General features: G+C 37.9%; 2 protein-coding genes and 1 long non-coding RNA gene across 9 annotated transcripts; 1 reads left to right on the top strand and 2 right to left on the bottom strand.

The window, feature by feature from the left end:
• Positions 1 to 3,434: 3,434 nt before the first annotated feature.
• On the bottom strand, positions 3,435 to 4,007 carry LOC148698302 (uncharacterized; the record flags this gene model as incomplete). Its single annotated transcript, XM_088690423.1, has 1 exon — positions 3,435 to 4,007. A coding segment is annotated over exon 1 (573 nt), but the record flags the coding sequence as incomplete, so codon positions are not given.
• Positions 4,008 to 11,667: 7,660 nt separating this feature from the next.
• On the top strand, positions 11,668 to 16,449 carry LOC137714110 (uncharacterized). 6 transcript variants are annotated; one of them, XR_015961147.1, is made up of 11 exons: positions 11,668 to 11,799; positions 12,271 to 12,367; positions 12,479 to 12,882; positions 13,017 to 13,171; positions 13,362 to 13,476; positions 13,821 to 13,886; positions 13,982 to 14,046; positions 14,983 to 15,011; positions 15,222 to 15,334; positions 15,761 to 15,871; positions 16,065 to 16,449. It is a non-coding gene; the product is annotated as an uncharacterized LOC137714110 (long non-coding RNA). The 6 variants fall into 6 exon arrangements; XR_015961146.1 differs by having other exon boundaries at positions 15,202 to 15,334; XR_011065395.2 differs by lacking the exon at positions 14,983 to 15,011.
• Positions 16,450 to 18,544: 2,095 nt separating this feature from the next.
• On the bottom strand, positions 18,545 to 21,701 carry LOC137715485 (uncharacterized). Of its 2 annotated transcripts, none has more exons than XM_088691824.1 (3): positions 19,854 to 21,701; positions 18,856 to 19,015; positions 18,545 to 18,761 (listed from the first exon to the last, which is right to left on the bottom strand). In XM_088691824.1, exon 1 carries the CDS (start codon positions 21,337 to 21,339, stop codon positions 19,978 to 19,980), a length of 1,362 nt encoding a protein of 453 aa, XP_088547950.1. In that variant the 5' UTR covers positions 21,340 to 21,701; the 3' UTR covers positions 18,545 to 18,761; positions 18,856 to 19,015; positions 19,854 to 19,977. The 2 variants fall into 2 exon arrangements, with proteins under 2 accessions (XP_088547950.1, XP_088547951.1); XM_088691825.1 differs by having other exon boundaries at positions 18,856 to 19,080; positions 19,854 to 21,686.
• Between the last annotated feature and the right edge of the window lie 169 nt (positions 21,702 to 21,870).

Below are 21,870 nucleotides of genomic sequence, written 5' to 3'. Positions count from 1 at the left end.
CAAGTCTGCCAACTGTTGTGCCGTACCCACATGCTTGGTCTCTATTGTGCCATCTACAATCTTATCTCGTATAAAGTGACAATCCATCTCAATGTGACGAGTTCGTTCATGAAAAACAGGATTGGTAGCTATATGTAACGCTGCTTGATTATCACAAAATAAAATGGAAGGACCATCCAAAGGAATGTTCAAATCCTTCAACAAAAAACGAAGCCAAACTATCTCGCAACAAGCACCTGCCATGGCCCTATATTCCGCCTCTGCTGAAGAGAGCGAAACGGTTTTCTGTCGTTTCGTCCGCCAAGAAACCAAAGAACCGCCCAAGAATACACAATACCCAGTAGTCGAACGGCGAGTGATAGGGCAACCTGCCCAATCAAAATCACAAAACGCAGTTAACTTGGTCTGGTTGTCAGAACGAAATAATAAACCTTGACCTGGAGTAGCCTTCAAATAACGAACAATACGAAGCGCAGCATCCATATGAGATATCCTTGGCTCGTGCATAAAACGGCTTAGAACATGCACAGAATAGGTGATATCCGGCCGAGTGATAGTGAGATATATTAACCGACCTACTAATCGTCGATACTTTTCAGGATCCTTGAGAAGTTCTCCTTTATCAGATAATTTTGTGTCATCCATAAGAAAAGCAATGGGTCGTGCTCCCAAAAAACCATAGTCCTTGAGAATCTCTAATGCATACTTGCGTTGAGAAATATAAATCCCTTGTTTGGAACGAGAAACCTCAATACCCAAAAAATATTTTAAATCACCAAGGTCTTTTATCCAAAAATGATCACGGAGAAAAGACTTCAGAGAATTAATGGCACTAGCATCATTGCCTGTAATCACAATATCATCCACATAAATGAGCAAAGATGTGAAAGAAATACCAGACTTTTTAGTGAATAATGAATAGTCAGCTTTGGATTGTTGAAAACCGGCAGAAATGATGGCACTAGTGAATTTGGCAAACCATTGGCGAGAAGCCTGCTTAAGACCATAAAGTGACTTGTGAAGGCGACACACAAGATTCTCCCCCTGTCGCCGAAGACCAGGAGGAGGAGACATATAGATTTCTTCATGTAAGTCACCATGTAAGAAAGCATTATTAACATCAAGCTGATGAAGAGACCAAGACTGACTAGCAGCAAGAGCAAGAAGACAACGCACCGTAATCATCTTAGCAGTAGGAGAAAAAGTGTCATGATAATCAATACCTTCAGCCTGAGTGAAGCCTTTAGCAACCAAACGAGCTTTGTAGCGGTCAATAGAGCCGTCAGAATTGTGCTTGAGTTTGTACACCCACTTACAACCAATGGGAATTTTGCCAGGGGGTAAGGAAGTTAAAGTCCAAGTACCATTAGCATGTAAAGCTTGAAGCTCCTCAGTCATAGCACGTTGCCAATTGGGGTCAGTGGCAGCCTCGGCAAAGGAGGAAGGCTCCACAGTCCGACTGACAGAGTTAATGTAAGAAAAATGCCTGGGAGAGTAACGGTGATAAGAGAGAAAATTACAAAGTGGATATCGCGTACCTTGTGTAGAACCGGGTTGCGAAGTCGAAGATGGGTGGGATGGCAGAATCACCTGCGAGCAAACGTAGTCTTTTAAATAGGATGGAGGTTTATGGGCACGGGAAAAGGTGCGGGGAAGGGCAGGATTGGTAGGTAGTGGGGGGGGTAGGGATGTCCGTGGGTAAAAGGGTGAAAGGTGGAGGAGGGTGAGGCGTCGGGGCAGGAAGGGGTGGGTTATATGTAAAGTCCAGAGGGGGTGAGATGGGTAGGGTAGGTGAAGAGGATGGGATAGGAGGGTGAGAAACGGCATAAGGGAAAGTAGTTTCGTGAAAGATGACGTCTCGACTAGTGAAAATGTGGTGATTGTCGAGATCGTAAAGGGTATAGGCCTTTTGTCCATGAGGATAACCGAGAAAAATGCAACGATGAGCCCGAGGGGAAAATTTGGTGGTGGGAGTGACAGAGGTGGCATATGCCAGACAACCAAAGACGCGGAAGTGGTCATAAGATGGGGTTTTCGAAAAGAGAACCTCAAATGGGGATTTATGATGGAGAAGACGGGTAGGGAGACGATTGATGAGATAAGTAGCGGTAAGAACACATTCCCCCCAAAACTTGATAGGAAGATGGGATTGAAAACGAAGGGCGCGAGCGGTTTCAAGAAGATGACGATGTTTTCTTTCAACAACGCCATTTTGTTGGGGGGGTATAAACACAAGAAGTTTGTAAAAGCACCCCATGATCAAAGAAAAAACTACGAAGAGATAAAAATTCACCACCATTGTCAGTACGAATGCATTGGATGGTAGTGCGGAATTGGGTAGTGACATAAGCAAAAAAATCCTTAATTCATTGTTGAGTGTCGGATTTATGTTTCATGAGGAAGACCCACGTAAAGCGGGAAAAATCATCCACAATGGTTAAGAAATAATGAGCACCAGAAAGAGAAGATTGACGATTCGGGCCCCAAATATCACAATGAATTAAAGCAAAAGGGAAAGTTGATGAAATTGAACTCAAAAGAAAAGGTTGACGAGTTTGTTTTGCCAACGGACAAACATCACAAATATGACTAGAATCAAAAGTACAATTAAGAGAGCTAGATGCTAAAGCTTGCAAACGAGTGGAGGAGGGGTGACCAAGACGCCTATGCCAGAGGGAGGAGGGGATGGTAATGATGTTGCAGAGAGGTTGACGGGTAGGGAGATAAGAGGTAAGGGCCACAAGGTAATACAGATAGCCACGTCGCTTACCCACACCAATCATCGCCTTCGAAACCAAGTCCTGCAAAACACACCAAGAAGGAAAGAAGGTTATGGAACACGATAATCCATCTGTAAGTTTACCAACCGATAAAAGGTCCACTCGGAAATTAGGGACACATAAAATATCCTTCAAAGTAACTGATGAATTTAAAGGAAGAGTGCCGGTAAAAGTAATGGGAGCGGAAGCACCACTAGGCAAAGAAACAGGCGGCAAATGTGAAGGAGAACGATTAACCAAACATGAAGCGGAAGAAGTAATATGATCCGTAGCACCACTGTCAAGAATCCATTGACCATGACGAGAGGTGACAGGTAACAAACCTTGGGCAAAATCAGTAGTGAGCACGGCATTGGCCTGAGGAGGGGTGGTGGTGTCACGTAGAGCAGCTAGAACACGGGAGTGCTGCTCGGCAGAGAGGTCAGGCATGGCAAGCTGCAAGTCATGCAAAGTGGGCTGGGCCCCGTGCACTTGGTGGGTCGCTGGAGTAGAAGAGGAGGTTGGGGCCTGGGTGCCTTGCACGTGATGGGCCTGGGTGAAATTATGGGGCCGGGAAGCAGAAAACCGTGGTTGCCGGGGAGGACTGGAAGGTGCATGGCTGCGGGAAGAACTGGAAGCAGTGGCACGGCGCGGTGGTCGCCACGGTTGGCTATGGAGGGGATGGCCAACGGGATAACCATGAAGTTTATGGCAGGTGTCTCGGGTATGATAATCAAAATTGCAGTAGGTGCAATGGAGGGGAGGACGAGCAGATGAGGGACGGGACGGGCCACGAACAGCCATGGCAGCAGGTTGATCGACAAAGCGGAGGACGCCCAAGGAGCGTTGTTTTTCAGCTTGAGACACCGAGGAACAGGCCTGACGAACAGTGGGAAGGGGATTCATTAAAAGAATCTGGTCACGAACAGCAGCAAAGGATTCGTTGAGGCCCATTAAAAATTGCATGAGTTGTTGACGGTCATGCTTGGCGGTGCAAGAGCACGTGCAGCCATCATTATAAGAAGCAAGCTCATCCCAGAGAGCTTTCAGGCGAGTAAAATAGGCGGAGATAGAAGAAGAACCTTGAGAAATTGTAGCAAGTTCCCGGTTGAGTTGGAAGATGCGTGGAGCATTACTCTGAGAGAAGCGTTCGCGAAGATCATCCCATACAGCTTGGACAGAGGTGGAAAAAAGCACAGATTCTTGAAGGTCAGGTTCCAAGGAATGCAGAAGCCAAGAGAGAATCATGTCATTGCAACGACACCAAGCCGCGTGAGCATCAGGGTCGTCGGAGGAAGAAGGTTCTTGGATATCGCCAGTGATGAAACCAAGTTTATTCTTGGTACTCAAGGAAAGCTGCATGCCACGGGCCCAGGATGTGTAGTTATCACCATTCAACTTCTTGGATACAAGAACAAGATTCGGGTGGTCGGAATGATGAAGGGAAAAAACACCATTGGAAGAAGAAGAGTCAGCCATGGGAACGGCAGAGAAAGCTGCTGAAAAAAAAATTAGGGCTAGGGTTATAAACCTGCTCTGTATACCATGTAGAAAAAGGTATGTAGGCTAAAAAATATATTTGTTATTGATACGTGAATGTGGAAAAATGGAAGAGAATGCTTTTTTTCTCATTATGTTTCTCTACAAGATTACAAGGATATATATACATGATACAAGTGTGTAGGTAGGACAAGGTAGCCGTCCTAGTGTGTAGGTAGGACAAGGTAGGACGGTTGTAGAGGACAAGGTAGCCGTCCTAGTGTGTAGGTAGGACAAGGTAGGACGGCTGTAGGACGGCTTGACGGCTGTAGGACGGCTTGACGGCTGTAGGACGGCTTATTCTTCCAATAATAATATTATATACAATTACACAAGGACTCCAACCATATTCCTTATTTGTCTAACATAGATTGTCAAGAAAGATGGAGAAACAAAGTTTGTGGTTGACATCTTACTTAGACTCAAATTCTGCATAACTCGCACATTCGTGTAAATTTCTTATTACTTGGAATTAATGGTAGTACTGCTGTATTGTGAATTACTGGTTTTAACATTCTCCATCACATTGACAAGAAAACCGGCAGCAGAACATACGATCTTACAATGGATGATGCGGCCATCATCAATGGTCAGTTTGGGTATCCTGTAGAGCTAGAGAGCAAGTTCGAACTTGGGATACTGTAAGATATCTCATTTTCATGTATTTTTTTTCTTCGAGGTTTTGATTAGCTGGAAGTCTTTTTTTTTTTTAAGGTTCTAAAAGACGCTAGGCGCTAGTCGGGTGACAGGCTGAGGCCTAGCATCTAGGCGGCTAGGTGGAGCCTAGGCGGATTTAAGTAAATCTATTATATTTTGTATAAATAAGTGTCTGTTTATACTTTAAATATATATAATTTCATCATAAACTACAAAATAGAATGACATATATATTATGAAGTATTGGAACATAATGAAAACATGGGGAATAAGGATATAATGTGTGTTTATTTAAGTATGCAACAAGTCTCTTACAATTTATGGAAAAAAATAAAATGCAAAACGAAAGTTATCTATTTTTTGTCTAAGTGAGTCGCGACCTGGACAGGTCTGGATGGGCTAGGCGGGTGCCTAGGCGGTCTAGGCGGACGCCTCAGCAGGTTTAGGCGCCCTTTTTTAATTTATAAACGCCTATACATTAATCAGGACGATGATCAACCACCTAACGCTTAGGCGGAGCTAAATAGAGATTTTTAGAACAATGTTTTTTTTATGCATAATCTACTCACACTGTATGCTGCAGGTATAGCGATGACAAGATGAGGATTGCTCGGGGGAATAGGAAAATTGTTTTCGTGTATTTACCGATGGTGTCGAACAGAAGTAAGATGGTCTAACCGAACAGATAGAGGATCTAAGTTTCAAGTGATGCAAATTTGCTTCTGGTGGCTCCATGTTGGTAAATATGAAAGCACAGCCAAATTATTTTGATTCTAACTCGGGGAAAAATTACGTACATATTAGCATAGTCTTGACATGTATTTCTTGGCTATTTCTTGCCTTTGTAAGATCATCTGTAATTATGAATTAATTGTATCCCAGATTTATGTTTTACTCTTTACGAAGAATTCATTCATGTTACAGGGAAATTTTTTATGAGGAATGATTTTTGCACACTTAATGTTCTCATTCTACACCTTATTTTTATTGATTCTCATTCGATTTATTCAATCATACACACTAACTATCATGATTTTTAAGCGATTTTGCAAATTTGTATAAAAGGTTATCATAAAAACTACTTGCTTACACCCTCATCACACCATAACGTTTTGAAAATTCAAGTAAGACTTTTTTCTTGATATTCTTGAGTTTTGAAAATTCAAGTAAGACTTTTTTCTTGATATTCTTGAGTTTAGAGTCCCATTTCTGTATTGTTTTCACCCCCCAAAAAACTTTCTTTATTTATTTTTCAGTTTTCGGCTTAAATATTATATTAAAATATATTTGTTTCTCAATAAATGGTAAAATTGCTTCCAAATACTTTAAAAAAAAATTCTTAATCATGATAGAAAATATTTCGCAAAAACAAAAAGTTGCATTTTTCTCAAAAAATGTGGACTAACCATCACAATTTTTAGGCGATTTTGCAAATTTGTACACAAGTTGCCATAAAATCTATTTGATTGCACCTTCATCGCACCTTGTAGTTTTGAAAATTCAAATAAGACTTTTTTTGGATATTCTTGAGTTTGGAATCCCATTTCGGTGAGAGCACTCCCAGAAAGTCTTATTTGAATTTTGGGATATTCAAATAAGACTTTTTCTGGATATTCTTGACTTTTTCTGAAAATTCAAATAAGCCTTTTGGGAGTTCACTGGCTTCAGATTCCATCGGAACTCCAAAGTTAAGCGAGTAGCGCGCGAGAGCACTCCCAGGATGGGTGACCCACTAGGAAGTTCTCGTGTGAATTCCCAGAAACAAAATCGTGAAGGCATGGTCGAGGCCCGAAGTAGACAATATTGTGCTACGGCAGAGTCGAGCCCGGGATGTGGTGGGGGCCCAGGGCGGGATGTGACAATTTTCACCCCACGAAATTTTTTTTCCATTTATTTTTCACTTTTCGGCTTAAATATTATATTAAAAATATTTGTTGTGCAATAAATGGTAAAACCACTTCCAAATGCCTTAAAAAGTTTTTCTTAATCATAATGGAAAATATTTTGCAAAAATATAAAAATTACATTTTTCGTGGACTAAAGTTGTCATAAAATCTATTTACTTTCACCCTCACCGCACCATGACGTTTTTAATATTCAAGTAAAACTTTTTCTTGTTATGCTTGAGTTTGGAATCCCATTTTAGTATTGTTTTCACTCTACTAAAAAAATTCACTTATGTTTCAGTTTTCAGCTTAAATATTATATTAAAATATATTTGTTGCTCAATAAATGGTAAACCACTAATGCCTTAAAATAACATGACGGAAAATATTTCAAAAATGAAACAATTGCCTTTTTCTCTACAAAGGTATGAACGTTACCATCACAATTTTTAGGCAGTTTTGCAAATTTATACAAAAGTTGTCATAAAATCTATTTGCTTTCACCCTCACCGCACCACGACGTTTTGAAAATTCAAGTAAAACTTTTTCTTAATATTCTTGAGTTTGAAGTCCATTTTGGTATTATTTTCGCCCCACGAAAAAAAATTCCAATACTCTTCCATGTTCGGCTCAAATATTATATTAAAAATATATTGCACAACATATGGTAAAGTCACTTCCAAATGCCTTTAAAAGTGTTTTTAATCATGATGAAAAATATTTAGAAAAAAATTAAAAAAAATTGCATTTTTCATAGAAAACGTGGACTAACCATCAGGATTTTTAGTTTAAAAAAAAACCATCAAGATTTTTAGGCAATTTATAAATTTGTACAAATGTTGTCATAAATCTATTTACTTTCACCCTCATCGCACCATGACGTTTTGAAAATTAAAGTAAAACTTTTTCTTGACATTCTTGAGTTTGGAATCCCATATTTATATTGTTTTTGCCCCCACTAAAATTTTTTTCCATTTATTTTACAGTTTTCAAGCTTAAATATTGTACTAAAAATATATTTGTTACTCAACAAATGATAAAATCACTTCTAATTACCTCAAAAGGTTTTTCTTCGTCATGATGGAAAATATTTCATGAAAAAAAAAAAATTATACTTTTCTCAAAAAACGTGGACTAACCATCACGGTTTTAGGTGATTTTGCAAATTTGTACAAAAATGTCATAAAATCTATTTACTTTCACCATTGCTACACCATGACATTTTGAAATTCAAGTAAGACTGTTTCTTGATTTTCTGAGTTTTGAATCCCATTTCTGTTTGTTTGCACCCCACTAGAGATTTTTCTCTATTTATTTTCAAGTTTTTGGCTAAATATTATATTAAAAATATATTTGTTGCTCAATAAATGGTAAAACCACTTCCAAATGCCTTACTGTTGTTTTCTTAGTCATGACAAAAAATATTCCTCAAAACAAAAAATTGGAATTTTCTCAAAAAATGTGGACTAACCATCACGATTTTAGGTGATTTTGCAAATTTGTACAAAAGTTGTGATAAATTCTATTTAATTTCACCTTCCCTGCACCATGAGGTTTTGATGTTCAAGTGAGACTTATACTTGAAATTCTTGAGTTTGGAATCCCATTTCTATATTATTTTCGCCCACTTAAATGGTGTCCATTTATTTTAAATTTTGAGCTTAAATATTATATTAAAAATATATTTGTTGCTCAATAAACGGTAAAAAAACTTCCAAATGGCTTAAAAAAAATTTCTTAATCATGACGGGAAAAAAAAAAAACAACAACAACAACAACGTGGACGTTCACAATTTTTAGGCGATTTTAAAAATTTGAATAAAAGTTGTCATAAAATCTATTTGCATTCACCATCATTGCACCATGACGTTCTGAAAATTCAAGTGAGACTTTCTCTTGATATTAATTCTTGAGCTTGGAATCTCATTTATGTATTGTTTTCGCCCCACTAAAATTGTTTTTCCATTTATTTTTCAAATTTTGGCTAAAATATTATATTAAAATATGTTTATTGCTCAATAAATGGTAAAATCACTGCCAAACCCCTTTATCAAGATGGAATATATATCGCCAAAAAAAAATTGCATTTTTCTCGAAAACATGGACTAACCATCACGATTTTTAGGCCATTTTGCAAAGCGGAAAGAGCTTATTTATGGAAAGAAAATAATGGAGTTCTTTGTGCATAAATTGTTATAAAATCTATTTGTTTTCACCCTCACCGCACCATGACGTTTTGAAAATTCATGTAAAACTTTTTCTTGATATTCTAGAGTTTGAAAACCCATTTCGGTATTGTTTTCGCCCCACTAAAAAAAACTTCCATATATTTTTCAATTTTCGGCTTAAACATTATATTAAAATATATTTGTTGATCAATTGACATACCCCGACCCGAAACACCTAGACACCTGAATCGCGATATGATGGCCGACACCTGGAAGGTAACGAAGCCATAAAGTGTAGTGATGTGAAAAATGTGAATAAATTAAAACCTAAAAGTTACTAATTTCGAGTGCGCATGTGAGCGGGATTGAACCCATATGTAAAGTACAACAATAAGGTATCTAAACATTAAATCTCAAACCGTTATTATAAGAAATCAATGCTCATTAATTTATGTAGGCACATAAGTCAACTGCAGAGATATTCAAGCAATGGAACAGGTTGGGTGTATGTTTTATATTCTAGTACTACATCATATGAGCTACGCTAGTCGCATCACACAAAAGGACAGGCTGACACCTAACTCTGGATCCAAAACGAATGTAAACGGTGCATGTGAACTACACGTGAAAGTCCTTGGCCCAGGACAATACAAATAACTAAGAGACACTGTGCGAACGTGTAATAATGAGCAGATAAAACGCAAGGATGTCATGCCACAAGTTTATGCTCACAAATAATATTAAAAACATAAAGTGTACAAAAAGTCTATTTGCAAAGCTAAACATGGCATGCCACATCATAATATATAAAAGTAGTTGTTGGAAAAATCACATATACATATATATATATATGTATATGTATATGTGTATATGTATATGTATGTGTATATATATATATATACACACATAAAAATGAAAAGACCCACTCATAGATACTTGCGATGTCATATCCTTTTGAACTAAGAAAGTTGGAGTCTTTGATAGTAATCGCACCTAAGCATAATATTGGGACCCATTAGTAAAACTCAACTTAAACGGTCAAATTTGAGAAGACGGAGTGCATATTTGGAATCAGAGCATTGAAATACGCTAAGAGAGGTCCCAAGCAAATTTTATAAAAAGTCAACGGTCAACCCTAAAAAGTCAATTGAGACGCCCCAGTGGTCAACTATGTTAAAACTTCAAAATTTTCCTAGATGGATGTCAAAAATGGACTCGGGACGTCGAAATTAGTTTATGAGGGTTTCCGAGATAATTTCGATAAGGCCAACATAAGGAATATTCTAGGAATATTTCAGAGCATATTCCCAGAATATTCTGAGCTCATTTCGGAAATAGGTAGGGTTGGAACAATGGCCCAAAGGTTTGGGCTGGGTTTGAGCCTGGGCCCTTTTTTTTCTTTTTCTTTTTAAAAGAATATGGGTCGGTTTCGCGAATCCAAGTTAGGGTTACGGGTCATGGGTTTTGAGCCGGTTCATGGATCGGATTTTGGGCTTTTTTTGTACCGGGTCGAGTTTGACCCATTTGGGCTCGCAAGTCACTGGACCCAACAAAGAAGAAATCCGGATTCTTGGCCTAGAAACTCCAAATGGTCATAACGGGATCATTCTCAACCAAATTCAAAGATTCAAAAGTCAAAATGAAGCTCAAGAGATAAGGAACAAAAATATACCTAAGTGGGACATGAGTTTTGCCCGGAACTAGCCGGAAATGGCCTGCAATTTCGTGGTCCTTCGTTGGATTCTGGAGAAATGCACCAACATCATGCATGAGTTAGCAACGAAATCATAAGTTCAAATTAGTCAAGGAATCACTCTCATACCAATTCAAACCCAAAACCAACAAGAGCAGCCCCCAGTTGGCTTCGAACTCCACAATTTTCACCAGAGTTCGCCGCTAGACTAGTTTGACATACCCAGAAACTTAACAAGGCTTAAGCCCTAGTATTAAACCACAAAAATTGCAACATAATAGGATTTAAAGCTCAATAACACAAAGATAATGACAGAAACATCACCTGGGTTCGAGATTGAAGGCTCAAGCTCTCAGCTTCAATGGTAAAACGTCGCACCATGCACCAATGCCGCATGTAAGGCCATGGTTGGGTTCCTTGAGCTCCAGGGATTCCAAAAATGATATTTTTGAGCTTCATTTATCGAAGGTTTAAAGAGGAATGAGAGGGAGAGCTCACGGAGCTCTAGAGAGAGTGTGACAGGATAAAATTGGAAAAGAGAGAGAAAGAGAGAGAGAGAGAGAGGGAGATAGAAAGAAAACCGACTAAATGAGGGGGAAAGGAAAAAGTGATGGGGAGATGATGTCTGATGGATTGGGTGAGAGGAAATCATATATACTAAAACCCGTAGGGTTGGTACTGTGGATGACCAGTGTTGTTCCAATTTTGCCCTTCAGTTGTTCTTTAAGTCTTACTGTTTTTGTCAATTACACAGTAAAATGACGGTTTTGACCCTGGATTGCCAATAGAAGTCTCTCGACTCCCTCAAAAACGAAATCCAAAAAGGAAAAACTGTGCTCTGCAACACGATTGACGATTTCGATTCCGCTTTGTGGATGCCTCTGAAACTTTCCAGTCCTGCGTCCGTTCATCATATCGCTGGACCTTCTACTTCCAGTGCATCTTCATGGTTTTTTCATCCGTTCCCTCTCTCTCTTTCTCAAATTTTTGCTTCCGCCGTTTCAAACTCGCCTCTCTCACTCTCAAGCGTTCAGTCTCTCTCGCTCTCAAACGTTGCCGATCTGTCGAAACCCATATTCCTTTCCTCAAAATCCAAGGTACGGACTTCATGCAGTACTAAGTTTTTGGGATTTTTTTTTATATTTTAGTTTTGGATTCGTAATTTTTTGCTCGGTAGATGAGAAAATGTGATTCCGTGTTTCAGTTTTGGTGTTTTTGTGATTTTGGGTTCGTAGGTGTTTCAAATTTTGGATGTTTGTTTGTAGGTTGCAAAACCCTTTGTTCTCAACGTAAGTAATTTAAAATTCTGGGATTGTTCTATTGAAAGTTTCAATTTATAGTTTAGTTTAGTTTTTTTTATAATCAGAGTTGAGTTGGTATTTTGTTTGTGTTTGATTATATTGAAATCGGAGTTTCAGAGGACTTCTGTTTGGGTTTGATATTTTCCCACGATGTATAAAATGAGGGAGGGCAAAGCATTTAATGCACCAGATTATATTGGTTGTTTTTGTTATTTCATGCTACGTATTGTAATTGGGAGATTAATCTGTTAATTTGTGTTTATGTAGAAATTGGAAGAAGCAAAGAACATGTATGCTTTTAGCACCACCACCTACACTGGATTCCAATGAACTATATCCGAAGAAGCATCTGAAAAATTCAAAGGTATGCATAGTAGTCAGTTGCATTTGCGTTTTGCAGCTCATGGAATGCTTTTTGCAAGCTTAGATTCAGCTCATGAAAGTTCTTATTGTTGTGGTTGTGTTGTGGTTGCAGCTTATGGAATGATTTTAAAAAAATCAGGCCATAATCAGTTTGTACAGGAATACCAAGAAATCAGGGATTAGGATTAATCTCCCTGTTAACATGTGGCCAGTAACATGTCCAGGGCAAGCTTTGAATGCACCTGATGACTTGCCTAAGAATGTCACACGGACTTTGAATCAGGGCTCAATTCCCATGAGCATGGATTTTCATCCTTCACATTAGACTGTACTTCTTGGGTTGTATTTTTTAAGTAGCTACTTATATTTATTTGTGTACCTTTGGCTCTACAGTTTTTCCCTAGATGCTTGCTGCTCATAATTGACTATTGATTGTTCTCTGTATATGCTTCAGTTGGTACCAATGTGGGGGACATAGGGCTGTGGGAAGTTGGATCTAGGAAGATCCTCTGCATGGTAGTTAATAGATACTTTTCTATTTGAAAGTTCTTATTGTTGTGGTTGCTGTGTATTTACTTAGATTAATTATAAATTAGAGGTGGTTAAAAATTCGAAATTTTATTGATGCATGTTTTCTTCTTTCTTCCCAGCTATCAATTTGTTGTCTGAGGCGAATCTGAATAGATCAGATAGTACATGAAGAAAATGATTTTGGTAACGAAGAAGAAAGAAGAGTGAAGTAATGAGATATGAAGAGAACTTTGCCGCTAAGATTAAAATAGAGATTGTGGTGAGCAAAGTCTAGGTATGAAGAGTCTGAGTTACATAATTGTTAATGGCTTTGAACCTTTCTAATTTTGTAAACCGTTAATACTATCTTAAAATTTAAATTATGAATCCTTATAATTGAAATTTCAATGATTTGAAGCTCATGACTGAATTATTACAGTTCTGTAAGATTTATTGATTACCTTTTTTCGAACTGTCTCTCGCAGCGGAATCACCACCACCAACAGCTATGGCTACACAGTTCATCGTCATCCGGTATTCCTCCAAAATTCCACTATCTCTCTTTGTTCTCTCCTACTCAGTGCGTCTCTATTCTTCCAGGTCCACCAATATCTATATCCCAAATGACTCTTTATATGTATCTATTTGTTAGAGAAGGCTTTTGCCTTTTGGGTTCAATTTTATCTGCTGTCTGCATTGGATTTGATGTCTTCTTGGTCCCTATTTTTTTTTATCCAGCAATCGAGCTTGCATTATGACTTAAGAAATTAGCAAATGAAAGCTGCTTCACTTGCACACTGTAAAACATTCATTGTTATTGTATGATGTCTTTTTAATATAAGATGATTAGGCTTAGGTGATTATATTTTGTACCATCAATTGGTTCGTGTTGTAAATTAACAGTCTTACTATACTATGTTCATCCTTGAATTTACGACTAACAGGTTGCTGAGAAGAACAAAGATGTGCAATTAATAGATTTTGTTGAAATCAAGTTTTTAGCTGAGCAGGTCAGTCTTGATCTCTTCCCTTATTTTTCATCAGGTTGGAAAGGTTCTACTGGGACGCTTGCATGATTTTTGATGTTCTGCTTTTACCTTTTTAGGTGGAAGCCTATCAGGAAAATATCTGAATATTTTGCTCAACTAAGGACACTTCACAAAGGGCACGGTAAGAACCCGTAATTCAATTTCATTGTCATCTTTATCACACGTTTAGTGTTCATCTTTTGAATATAACATTACTTATCTGATTTCATTTTATGTTCCGTACTTGAGTTTCTCAAAACCTAATGCAAACAACTAATATGGCTAAAATTAGTCCCTCATGTATTTTCCTCATCTGAATTGGGGTTTTTAAAGTTTATCAAGAAATTTGATCTGGGATTCTGAATTTTTTTTTACAACTCAGAAATTTGTGGAGTTATTCTTAGGTTTTATCAAGAAGTTTGATCTAGGTTTCATATATTTTGTGATTCACATTGCTTTTTAGCATTTTTTTTTTCTTCTGATTTCTGCTTTCTTTTGATTTATGGGCCTGCATCAAGCTTCTGCCTTTCTATGTTGATGAAATACTGATGGAAATGAGTTTCTTGCCAAGGCTCACAAGGCACTGAAATGCCCCTGCAAAGCCGACTTACAAAGTGGGCCTTATGGACTTCAGTTTTCAGAGGCTTTTCTTTGTTATCTTAAAAGCACGGTGGAAGAAAAGGGATCAGGCTGTGTCCATCCATTTGTAGTTTTGCATAATTGTATTGAAGTTAATCCTTCTAAAGACAATTTAGAAGAAGATGAGATTAACAAAGATGGCGACTACAAAATCTTCCCCTCAACATGGTCCAGAGAATCTCAAAGATTAACAAAGATGATGACTACACCACTTTTTCTCTTTTCCTTATAACAAACAATGACCATTGAGTTTTTTTCCTTTTTTTTCTTTTTGAAAAATACATGTCAATGAAAAAAAAAAAAATCCGGATTGTTAGTCATTTATATATTTTCTTTTAACCACTAAGAACAACAACAAAAAAGTGATCTTTATTGTTTTGTGAGTGTGAAATGGCATCTTTAGATTATCATGAAGTTGTGTTTTGCTTCCATGACTCAGAGGGTGGATATGGCGGCGGACAAGGACAGGCAAATAAATTGGTCTCACTATCTGCCGTTTTGGCTTAGCCAGTGTCCATATATCTTTGTTTAACTCAGTTAATGTTAGTTGTGATAGCTTGACTAGGCTTATACAACATTACTTATCTACTCTATTAGATAGTGCTTTGCATTCTTTTCCTTACAATTGATAGCGTGTTCTTTGACTTACAATTGACAGCGCGTTCTTTGATTTCCCAGATGCCACATCTTGCAACGACTTATGCTGCAGTTAATGCACTTATAACTCCTTGGTGGTGAGGTGAACTCTACAAATTTTTGCAGTAAATGAAACTTCCAAGCGGCGGCTTCAGGTTAGATATCACATTCATTTGTGTGGTTCTATAGTTTGAGGACATATATGTACAAGGATCATATCATTACCTTTGATATACTTTTACCATGAATTACTTCTTGAATACATGATGGTGGAGAAATTGATGTCCGGCCTTTCTACACTGCGGTTTCTGGTAGTCTTTCTCTGTTCTGTTAGTTTCTGTTAGCCTCTCTGTCTATCACACTTAAATGGTGGAGAAGTGTACTTTTATTATTCATCTATTTTGAGGAAAATTGACGACGCAATCATTTTATCTATTTTGATGGGCCCATTTTGATAAAAATGGGATTACGGAAGCTAAGAAAGCTACTGATGCACATATGCTATCGCTAATTTTTTGTGCTTGATTTGTGATTTTGAAAATAGTGGTTATTTCTAAATGCGTGTTACTGTTTGGTTTAAGGCTTCTAAATCTAAGGTAGCTGCTAAGAATGGGCCAACTGCTGCTACAAAGAAGAAAGAAGTCTCAGATGAAAGCTCAGATGAGAGTAGCGATGATTCGGAAGATAATGATGTGAGTTTTTGGTTTTCCAACCTGGTGCCATAATTTTTTTTTTTCCGTTGGGGCTGTTGCATGGGACATTCACCTGAAGATTGAGTCACTCATATCTATATATTTGGGATACATTGTGTTGTGTATTTATTCTTTGTTAGATTGAGAAAGATACTTTTTGGTCGATAGTGATCCTCAACTTTTGTGTCCACAGGAAACCCCTGCAAAGGTTATTGCGCAAAAAGCCTGCTCAGTTGCAAAGAAAGGCTCATCAGTGGCTGTTAAGAAGGCAGACACTAGCAGCTCTAGATCTAAAAAGAGCTCTGAATCTGAAGATGAGGTGTGTGCTCATGCTTAAATATTTGTATCATCTGAAGGATGTTCCTTTGATGATTGTTGAATCCTAATCTTTCTGAGCATGGTTAGGAAGTTATGAAAAAAGTAGAAAGGATGTTCCCTTGATGATTGTTCAGAGAAGAATTCTGGTGATAGTTCATAGAAAGTAAAGGTTTATGTTTTTTTTTTTAAATTCCAGTTGGAATGTGTTGCAATAATATCAGTCTTTGTGAGATCAAATGAATAACACCTACCTTTTTGCCTCTTTCTACATGTTTTATACAGTTTCAAAACCCGCAGCACCGCGCGGGCAAGCTTGCTAGTAGGTTTCTAAAAGGGAACTTTAACAAAAAGCACATGACACTATTCATTTTAATGAAAAATCACATTTTTACACTAAAAAGTCAATCCTGGTACTATTCACTTTACATTTTATTTTGCCCTTATCGTTAAAACTCAAAATTTTCAAGTCTTTTTCATTAGTTTTCCTTTTTTAAAATCTATTAAAACTATTATTTTATAGGTCCACTTGCACACACTAATCCAAGTGGTTAGTACATGCAAGCAATACATCTACACAAAGGCAGATTTCAGTGTCCCAAAAAGGACCCATGCAGTGGTGCATGCTGCATAAGGAGAAAATTCCAAGTTTTGAATTTGTCTCAGGTATTTATTTTTTTTACACAGTTTTGAACATAACTTGGTTGTTATAACTCCGAATTGAGTTCCGCTTGAGCTCACGCGTTCGTAAAAATGAGTACTATTCAAAAATAGTAAAATAAGAGTGAAAGGAAAATTGAAGTCCATGTGGAAGGCCTACGTGGCATCTCAAGGGTATTTTGATCATTTCATTACTACTGAGAATAAAATCTAATAAATCTAGGGATGCGATGTCGCATCAATAATTGGTACACCACTTTGAAATCCTTTAAAAAAAAAATTATTAATCATGATGGAAAATATTTCGCAAAAAAAAAAAAAAATTGCCTTTTGCACAAAAAAGTGGACTAACCATCACGATTTTTAGGCGGTTTTGCAAATTTATATAGAAGTTGTCATAAATCTGTTCTCTTTCACCCTTACCACACCATGACGTTTTTAAAATTCAAGTAAAACTTTTTCTTGATATTCTTGAGTTTGGAATCCCATTTTAGTATTGTTTTCGCCCCACTAAAAAAAATACCGAATTTTTTTTTCACTTTTCAAGTTAAATATTATTTTAAAATTATTTGTTGGTCAATAAATGGTAAACCACTTCCAAGTGCCTTAAAAAGTTTTTCTTGATCATAAAGTAAATATTTCGCAAAAATGAAAAAAAAATTGTATTTTCATGAAAAAAATGTAGACGCATCACTAATTTTAGGCGGATTTATAAATTTGTACAAAAGTTGTCTTAAATTTTATTTGCTTTCACCCTCACTTCACCACAACGTTTTGAAAATTCAAGACTTTTTCTTGGTATTCTTGAGTTTGAAATCCCATTTCCGTATTGTTTTCGGCCTACTAATTTTTTATTTTTTTTCTTCAGTTTTCAGCTTAAATATTATATTTTAAAAAAAAAAAAAAATTTTACTACCCAATAAATGGTAAAACAGTTTCCAAATTTCTTACAAAGTTGTTCTTAATCATGATGGAAAATATTTTGCATAAATAAAAAATTTGTATTTTTCTCAATAAAAAAAACATGGACTAATCATAACATTTTATAAATTCATACAAAAGTTTTTCATAAAATCTATTTGCTTTCACCGTCACCGTACCTTGACGTTTTTTAGAACTCAGATAAGAGATTTTTTTCTTGATACTCTCGAGTTTGGAATTCCATTTCGATATTGTTTTCGCCCCACTAAAAAAATCTATTTATTTTTCAGTTTCCGGATTAAATATTATATTAAAAACATATTTATTGCTTAATAAATGGAAAAGTAAAACCACTTCCAGATGCCTTAAAAAAATATTCTTAATCGTTACAAAATATTTCGCAAAAATAAAAAAATTGCACTTTCCTCAAAAAGTGTGGACAAACCTTCACAATTTTTAGACAGCGTTTCAAATTTGTACAAATACCACAAAATCTATTTGCTTTCACCCGCACCACACAATGACGTTTTGAAAATTCAAGTAAAGTTTTTTCTTGACATTCTTGAGTTTGAAATCTCATTTTGATATTGTTTTCACCGCACTAGCAATTCATTTATTTTCAATTTTTGTTAAATATTATATTATAAATACATTTATTACTCAATAAATGGTAAAACAACTTTCAAATTCTTATATAGTTTTTCTTAATCATGATGAAAACTATTTTGCAAAAATAAAAAATATTGCATTTTTCTTAAAAAAACATGAGCCAGTGAGTTGGATTAATTGGGGCAATAAGATTTGAAATAAGTGATTCAGGATACTTGGTCCGTCGGCTTCAGACTGAAGCAAATGGGCTTTACCATCGATAAGACAGATAAACCTCAACCAGAAGTTACTCGAGTAATATTCGTGAAAAAATTGATGTTCGAGCAAGGAAGAGCTATGCTCCGAGCAGCCATCTTCTCGTCTGCAAAAACATTCCCAGAAGGCTCTGCTTGGGAAATTGATGCAAAAGGAAAGTGAGCAGTCTGTTAAAGAAACATTGAGTGAAATAGAGAAGCCAAAATCAGTAGCATTTTTCTTACCCCCAGGATGGTTATGTAGTGATGCATCAACCGAATGAAACAAAGATGAAGCAGCTTAATCAACCTCCAGTCAAGTCTTGTTCCTCGTGGACTCCCACTTGTACTGCTTTTTGACATCCACGCGTGGAACTTTTGAATTTCCAACGCGCTAATTCATCCCCTTCAAAACGAGCAAAAGTGCACATTCAGCGTCGTCAAAGAGGCTGAAGACTTCAAACTGCACGGCTGGAACCACCATCACGTGCGATATAGAAGATTTAAGCAAGGATAGTAAGTCACTTCCATACAAAAATACAGGTGAACCGCAAGGAATGCTACTGACCAACAGCACACATATAGCTAAGTTTCAATTTTAAGACAGACCTGTCTTCGATCACAGCATCAGAACATTTTAAGTGCAGTTGAATATTTACAATTACATAATCAGCAGTCTTACCAATATAGGTTGAAGAGAGAAAAGTCCTCTTTGGATCACAATTAAGAATTGCAAACACAAGTCAAAGTTAAAACACGGTAGTCGACGCATTCAAGTACATTAGTGTAATATAGTGCAGGAAAGGACTATATCAAACGCAGTTGATTAAACACAAGTGCAAATGTTTCTATAAGTGCATGACATTAAGAAATTGAACTTTCAGTGCATAACAGGCATTAGATTAACCCTAAAAATTCATAGGTCCATTTCAAACTTTATAGCAAGTACATTCAGCGATACAGAGTCATATCCTCTAACAGAATGAACCTTACAACTAACTCTGACACCCGAACCCAAAGAGACATAAAACCTACAACCTAATCCCTACTGATATTATTAGGTTGGAATTGGGCAGAAAATTGAGAACACCACCAGTTCATCCTCTCTTTCCCACCAACACGATGAAAACAAAAATACAAAGAAAAAATGAAATATAATGCTAATCTACATAGAGTGCATATATCCAGATGTTTCATGATCAACGACTGAAGGGGTAATGTTTATCTGTTCAGTAACAACTTACATTAACGCGGGACAGATTAGTCACCGTCGCCAATGCTCTTCTCCGGGCACGCAATTCCCATCTCCTCATCCTTCTTTGCATTCAGATCATCCTTTTGTATTCAGCTCACCCTGCACTAACTCAGTCACATTCTTGACTCGACTTCATCCTTCACTTTCTTATCTTCAACCTCATTTTTATTTCCAATTAGTTCTTCTGGGGTAAGCTCACTCTTAAATTCCTCAACCTCTTTGTTACCTACAAACTCATTTCGTGTTTCATCATTCGCTTCATTTACCTTCAAAATCATTTCATCGGGCACATATTCTTCCATCCCTACATCAACATCCCTAACAATTTCATCCTCGACCAATGGGCCAACACTTCTGCTTCCTCCATCTCTCGACACATACTCTACCATCTCAGGATTGCTCTCACCGTCGGTACCCATATGAGGGGCATCCGACCCTCCATCACTATCATTTTCAGATCCATTTTCCACCACCTCTTCATTGACCTCCCCCATCACATGGTACCTCCTCTCAATGAACTGCATCCTCCTTCTCAAATCCGCCAACTCCCTCTCCATCAAGAAAAGCCTCTCCTTCAAGGTCAGATTCTCTTCCTCTAATTGAGCAATATGAGTATCCTGATCATCCACCCTATTCTCCAAAGCATTGTTATACTCAACCCCGCTGTAGTTCGGGTACACCATCTCGAATCGACTCAAGTCATGGTCCAACCTCCTCTCCACCTCCACATGCTCCTCCACATCGCTCTCACTCGATCCGCCACCACCCTCCTCGTCATCATTTCCAGGTGACCGAAGCCTAATCAACCCTTTCATTGACCCATACCCATCAATACCCCACTCCTCTTTCGCCATATCTCCCAAGACCTCCCTCGAGGGCGAGAACATTGGCGTGGGCAGAACAGCCGGAGTTACGGCACAAGGTGAAACCAGCGAGGCTATGCCGCCGGCCTTCTTCGCTCTAATAATAAACGACGTCGTGTTCCTTGGGGCGTAAGGCGCAAACCTATTGTTAAACTTCTTTTTCGGGTAAAATTTCCGGGCTTTCATTCTATTCTGAGACTGTAACTCGTGAAGCGTCGGCGGTATGTAACCTCCTCCTCCGCTGGTCTGACCACTCAGCGACAAATTGGGGACACTCTTGTCCATCCTCCTCTTATCTCCACCCTTCTTGCCCTTCCAATTGTTACGCCCAAGATTAGACGGCGGTGGCTTTTGGGCAGCGAATTGAGGCTGCGGCTGTGGCCAAGCCTTGTAGTTCCGATTCATCATCATCGGCTGAGACTGACTCTTCATCATCATCAACTGAGATTGCTGCTGCTGTTGCTGCTGAACCGCCATGGCCTGCGACGACGGTGCCATCATCTGCGGCTGCGGCTGACTCATCATCTGTGGCAGTGGCTGGTTCATCACTTGAGCTTGGGTCAAACTCATCATCGGTGGCGCTTGATTCATCAGCTTTGACTGATCGTTCATCGTTTCCCCCAATTTCGAAGGAAACTCCACAAACCCTAGAATCCCAAATCTCAAAATTCAAAAAAACTCGTCCGTTATTCGATGCCGATCAATCCAGACCGTCAATCAGATCGCTAAAAAAACCCCCAATTCCGATATCAAAACCCTAGAAATCCGATTGATTCCAATCCAACTTCTCGATCTTAAACCTCCCACAGAGAGATGATTGCAAATTTTCCTTCTTAAAAAATTAAAATTCAGAAAATAAAGGAAAATTCGAAGAATTTGATTTTCTTTTTTGATTATGATTTGATTTCTGTTTCTCTCTCTAGAAATCGTCAGAGCCAATCGATGGGATCGAAGCCGTTTTAAAGAGGCCAAACAGTTCGCGTGGGTTTGTATTTATAGGAGGAGACTACGCCAGTAGGCCGTATGATCAGATTTTAAGAAATGGAGGGCCCAGATCGATTGACACGTGTTGGCCAAGCGTTGTTTGCAGATCTGGCAGGCATGGGGAGTACGTTATTAGAAAAGATTTTTCCAATATGTCAA

The sequence above is a fragment of the Pyrus communis genome, chromosome 3 (genome assembly GCF_041283825.1).
Source record: "Pyrus communis isolate YQ-2024b chromosome 3, ASM4128382v1, whole genome shotgun sequence".
Lineage (NCBI taxonomy): Eukaryota > Viridiplantae > Streptophyta > Magnoliopsida > Rosales > Rosaceae > Pyrus > Pyrus communis.
The sequence above is the reverse complement of the archived record's forward strand: the minus strand, read 5'-3'. Positions and strand labels throughout refer to the sequence as shown.